General features: G+C 43.3%; 1 protein-coding gene across 4 annotated transcripts in view; it reads left to right on the top strand.

Moving 5' to 3' along the window:
- The window catches only part of DENND5B (DENN domain containing 5B), a 517,562-nt gene that overhangs the window by 353,945 nt on the left and 157,617 nt on the right, over window positions 1-6,000 (top strand). For all 4 annotated transcript variants that reach the window (XM_069228198.1, XM_069228199.1, XM_069228197.1 and 1 more), the window contains one exon: window positions 2,563-2,684. In XM_069228198.1, coding sequence (XP_069084299.1) covers window positions 2,563-2,684 — 122 coding nt within the window. The remainder of the gene's footprint in view (window positions 1-2,562; window positions 2,685-6,000) is intronic.

Raw genomic sequence — 6,000 nt, 5'->3', positions numbered from 1 at the left:
TAGGCGAAGGAAGTTTAAATTATAGTGTTACTTTGCTAACGGGATTGGTGTATAAGAAGTAATACGATTTATGGAAAAGTGAACTTTTTGCCACTGTTTAAGTGGTGAACACAATTAGTTTTGTTTTCTCAAACAAACACTTGCAGACTGCCGGAGGGCGTCTTACAAACACTTAAATAAACCATTGAGTGTAGTGGAATTAATTGAGCCAAGTGATAGATTTAGTTAATTTCTTAATATTTTGAAAAAGCCTTACATTTAATAATAATTATTTACAGAGCGAAACTAAGTGGAATATTTACATTTAGCTACGTGTCCTGCAGCTTAAGAAGTTTGAGCAATTAAAAGACAATTTGCTGGTAAAATCGAAATTTATGTAAGTAATGACATCAAAGTTTTGGGTTTAGATAAAATCCAACAATTTTTTAATAATTACTTTTGAGAATATAAACTAAAGAGAAATATTTTGAACAAGAATTGGTTACTACATTTCTATAATCCAATAAATGTTAAATTAGATATCTAGCGATTGGTCAAAATATTGAAAGTTGCTCGATCTGATTTTGCTACAGAGAAATAATGACGGTTTTGCTCTAAATTACTAAGAATCATTTATGGAAGTCTGTGGTTAAAACCCTGAACAATAGTGGAGTGACACATGGGTAATTTATATCCACCAATGTGTAATTGAATTTTAATTTTATGTTGGAGATTGTTTGAGATGATTACTAAAGGGATGTTTATTTCACTTTTATTTAGATGCTACTGTTTAAAAGAATATTTCATTCCTGATGATGACCTGTGGATTGTTTTACGTCTTTTCAAAGGGTCGAAACTATATTATATGTGGATTGAATAGATAGGGTGACTTCAAGACACCTAGAGTAACTGGGTCTGGTTGAAGTTCACTTTTGTATATATAATCTTAAACCACATTTTGTATATATTGTATATAAACACTCTGGCACTTTAATATCACATTACTCACTTTCACCTCGCCGTTATTTTAGGGGAGCACCTGTATATATATATATATATATATATATATATTTTGTTTCTGCTTGAATTGTTTTGTGTTTAAGGAGATAAGTAATAATCATTTCTGTTTGCGGATAAAAGTAATAGATATAATTCCGCAGTAAGGATATTCATATCCAGTTCTTAAATATTTATAATTGTCATGGAAGTCTAGATATTTACTTCCCCCGAGTGACCATGTTTGTATTTATTATAAGTATATTTCTGAAGGACGTCAGCTGGTCCCTAGAGCATTGGAGTAGCAGGTTGTAACAATAGAAATTTGGACTTGGATAGGTTAATCTAACTCCCTATATAATTCTGTGCATCATTAAGGAAGGCCACCATCCGAGTCAAGACGTGGAACTTTGGATAGACATGGTTTCATCCAACTTTTCAGATATTTTTGCTCCCAAATTCTGTCATTCAACATCTCAAAGTAATCGTGCACCTAGAGCCTAGATACTTGGGTGCTATGCTCCTAATGCATTTACAGTACTTAATATTATTCCTACTCTTTCCTTCAATTCCTCCTACATACTTATGCTTAAGCCTACTCTCAATTCTACAGCTTCCGGCTTATGTTCACTGCAATATGAAACAACTGCTTCCTACAGAACAATTTTATATCGAGGGAGAATGATTGAATACTTGTATAATAATTGTACAGTTCTTGGGTGTGAAGACCTTTTATCTGGTGTTCACTCGAAGCCAGTAAGCATTCTGTGTGCTTATTCTACTGCTCCACCAATTATTTGTCCTCTACTTCTAGCTGCTTTCTCAAAGTTCACTTCATTCTTACTCTAACTTATGCATAGTGTTTATTTTACAAATTACTACTCCTCCGTACTGCTACTCTTGCAACTATACCTACTTACTCCTAACAGCTATTACTCACTGCTGTGTATATTCATACACACTTCTCCAATGATTACATCGTCCATCCCTACCCAAGCACATATCCATCCACTAACAACCAAGCACTCATCTATTAACTTACAACCAAACATTCGTCTTTTCACTCTCACTTGCAGCTATGCAGCCACACGGAGGCCAGGCGCCAGTGTATTATAACTACAGCACTGTGAATAAGTGCAACGTACTTCAGCCATGCGGTTTGCCTCCTTCTGAGTCTCATCTGTTTGTCTGCCACTTTCAGAATGTCAACAATATAATTTAAACTGAAGCAGGAAAACCATTTTCAGTTTTCTCCTATACAGATGCCCATTGAGTTCTTTTTAACCTGGAATCTTTTAAACTGACTTTGACTGAAGTGACACTGGCTTCCTTTTCAAAGAAACAGTAAATGACTCTTGTGAGCATTAAATTGGTCCCTTATTCACTGACTTCAGTAGGAGGAAAAAGGCATAAACTAAAAGGACAAACATGCAACCTGAAAGTTATACTAAATCCTAGGCTCTCCCTTCCAGTATACATTGACTCTGATGCAAATGTTTATACGATGGAACAAGAAATTGTGATCATTGCATTGTTTGAATAAAGGTGTTGTCTTGCAAGTAACTAGTCTGTCTTTCCAATTCACAGGAAGCTGTACAAACGATATGCCTTTTTGCGCTGCGAAGAAGAGAAAGAGCAATTTCTATATCACCTTCTCTCCCTCAATGCTGTGGATTACTTTTGTTTCACTAGTGTCTTCACAACTATCAGTAAGTTTTAGAATACACATTTAAATGTTTGCGCCTTACATTACTTAAAATCTTGGACTTAATTTTGAGAAGAGTGATTGGAGTTGCATAATATTCGAGCTCACTGAAAAGTGTGCTCTTGTAGCCACATGACCAACCCATAACTAAAACTGTTGTCCGATGTCATGGTCAAAATTGGTGCTTCAAATAAGTTAACATTCCAGTTGCACTGCTACGTTTTTGTAAAATATTTTTCCTAAAGTTTGATGCAAATGAGAAGGATACCCAATTAAATGTTCACCCTAAAACGTTATGTTCGATGGCATCTGTCGCTGTAGATACGCATGTTTTGCAATAGCTCGCTGTAGGAAGTTGGCTCTGTATGTGCTATTTCAAAGTAAGGAATAGCATGCACAGAGTCCAAGGGTTCCCCTTAGAGGTAAAATAGTGGTAAAAATAGATAATACTAATGCTCTATTTTGTGGTAGTGTGGTCGAGCAGTAGGCTTATCCAAGGAGTAGTGTTAAGCATTTGTTGTACATACACATAGACAATAAATGAGGTACACACACTCAGAGACAAATCCAGCCAATAGGTTTTTATATAGAAAAATATATTTTCTTAGTTTATTTTAAGAACCACAGGTTCAAATTCTACATGGAATATCTCATTCGAAAGGTATTGCAGGTAAGTACTTTAGGAACTTCAAATCATCAAAATTGCATGTATACTTTTCAAGTTATTGACAAATAGCTGTTTTAAAAGTGGACACTTAGTGCAATTTTCACAGTTCCTAGGGGAGGTAAGTTTTGGTTAGTTTTACCAGGTAAGTAAGACACTTACAGGGTTCAGTTCTTGGTCCAAGGTAGCCCACCGTTGGGGGTTCAGAGCAACCCCAAAGTCACCACACCAGCAGCTCAGGGCCGGTCAGGTGCAGAGTTCAAAGTGGTGCCCAAAACACATAGGCTAGAATGGAGAGAAGGGGGTGCCCCGGTTCCGGTCTGCTTGCAGGTAAGTACCCGCGTCTTCGGAGGGCAGACCAGGGGGGTTTTGTAGGGCACCGGGGGGGACACAAGCCCACACAGAAATTTCACCCTCAGCAGCGCGGGGGCGGCCGGGTGCAGTGTAGAAACAGGCGTCGGGTTCGCAATGTTAGTCTATGAGAGATCTCGGGATCTCTTCAGCGCTGCAGGCAGGCCAGGGGGGGGATTCCTCGGGGAAACCTCCACTTGGGCAAGGGAGAGGGACTCCTGGGGGTCACTTCTCCAGTGAAAGTCCGGTCCTTCAGGTCCTGGGGGCTGCGGGTGCAGGGTCTCTCCCAGGCGTCGGGACTTTGGATTCAAAGAGTCGCGGTCAGGGGAAGCCTCGGGATTCCCTCTGCAGGCTGCGCTGTGGGGGCTCAGGGGGGACAGGTTTTGGTACTCACAGTATCAGAGTAGTCCTGGGGTCCCTCCTGAGGTGTTGGATCTCCACCAGCCGAGTCGGGGTCGCCGGGTGCAGTGTTGCAAGTCTCACGCTTCTTGCGGGGAGCTTGCAGGGTTCTTTCAAGGCTGCTGGAAACAAAGTTGCAGCCTTTCTTGGAGCAGGTCCGCTGTCCTCGGGAGTTTCTTGTCTTTTCGAAGCAGGGGCAGTCCTCAGAGGATGTCGAGGTCGCTGGTCCCTTTGGAAGGCGTCGCTGGAGCAGGATCTTTGGAAGGCAGGAGACAGGCCGGTGAGTTTCTGGAGCCAAGGCAGTTGTCGTCTTCTGGTCTTCCTCTGCAGGGGTTTTCAGCTAGGCAGTCCTTCTTCTTGTAGTTGCAGGAATCTAATTTTCTAGGGTTCAGGGTAGCCCTTAAATACTAAATTTAAGGGCGTGTTTAGGTCTGGGGGGTTAGTAGCCAATGGCTACTAGCCCTGAGGGTGGGTACACCCTCTTTGTGCCTCCTCCCAAGGGGAGGGGGTCACAATCCTAACCCTATTGGGGGAATCCTCCATCTGCAAGATGGAGGATTTCTAAAAGTTAGAGTCACTTCAGCTCAGGACACCTTAGGGGCTGTCCTGACTGGCCAGTGACTCCTCCTTGTTGCTTTCTTTGTTCCCTCCAGCCTTGCCGCCAAAAGTGGGGGCCGTGGCCGGAGGGGGCGGGCAACTCCACTAAGCTGGAGTGCCCTGCTGGGCTGTGACAAAGGGGTGAGCCTTTGAGGCTCACCGCCAGGTGTCACAGCTCCTGCCTGGGGGAGGTGTTAGCATCTCCACCCAGTGCAGGCTTTGTTACTGGCCTCAGAGTGACAAAGGCACTCTCCCCAGGGGGCCAGCAACATGTCTCTAGTGTGGCAGGCTGCTGGAACCAGTCAGCCTACACAGATAGTTGGTTAAGTTTCAGGGGGCACCTCTAAGGTGCCCTCTGTGGTGTATTCTACAATAAAATGTACACTGGCATCAGTGTGCATTTATTGTGCTGAAAAGTTTGATACCAAACTTCCCAGTTTTCAGTGTATCCATTATGGTGCTGTGGAGTTCGTGTAAAACAGACTCCCAGACCATATACTCTTATGGCTACCCTGCACTTACAATGTCTAAGGTTTTGTTTAGACACTGTAGGGGCACAGTGCTCATGCACTGGTACCCTCACCTATGGTATAGTGCACCCTGCCTTAGGGCTGTAAGGCCTGCTAGAGGGGTGTCTTACCTATACTGCATAGGCAGTGAGAGGCTGGCATGGCACCCTGAGGGGAGTGCCATGTCGACTTACTCATTTTGTTCTCACTAGCACACACAGGCTTGTAAGCAGTGTGTCTGTGCTGAGTGAGGGGTCTCTAGGGTGGCATAAGACATGCTGCAGCCCTTAGAGACCTTTCTTGGCATCAGGGCCCTTGGTACTAGAAGTACCAGTTACAAGGGACTTATCTGAATGCCAGGGTGTGCCAATTGTGGATACAATGGTACCTTTTAGGTGAAGGAACACTGGTGCTGGGGCCTGGTTAGCAGGGTCCCAGCACACTTCTCAGTCAAGTCAGCATCAGTATCAGGCAAAAAGTGGGGGGTAACTACAACAGGGAGCCATTTCTTTACACAAGCCCCCCCCAGCCCACAGGCCAGGAGACTCAGCCCAAGCTGGGAGAGTCTTCCTAGTCTGTCAGGCGAGGAAGAGTAGGAGAAATAGGCTGGTTAGTTGCAGGGCCTACTCTGCCTTACATCCTTCTGTTCAGGTCATTCCCTTTGGGGAACTGACCCACTTCCACAGTGATAGGACCTAGTCTGAATTGCCTCTTGTCTGCCTCTTCAATGTCTCCACCCATTCTTTCTATTTTGGTCTTAGAGGTGTCCACCTCTGCTAACCTTATCTTGGCCAGGGTCA

This window comes from Pleurodeles waltl, chromosome 4_1 (genome assembly GCF_031143425.1).
Source record: "Pleurodeles waltl isolate 20211129_DDA chromosome 4_1, aPleWal1.hap1.20221129, whole genome shotgun sequence".
NCBI lineage: Eukaryota > Metazoa > Chordata > Amphibia > Caudata > Salamandridae > Pleurodeles > Pleurodeles waltl.
This window is presented reverse-complemented; position numbering and strand designations above follow the sequence as displayed.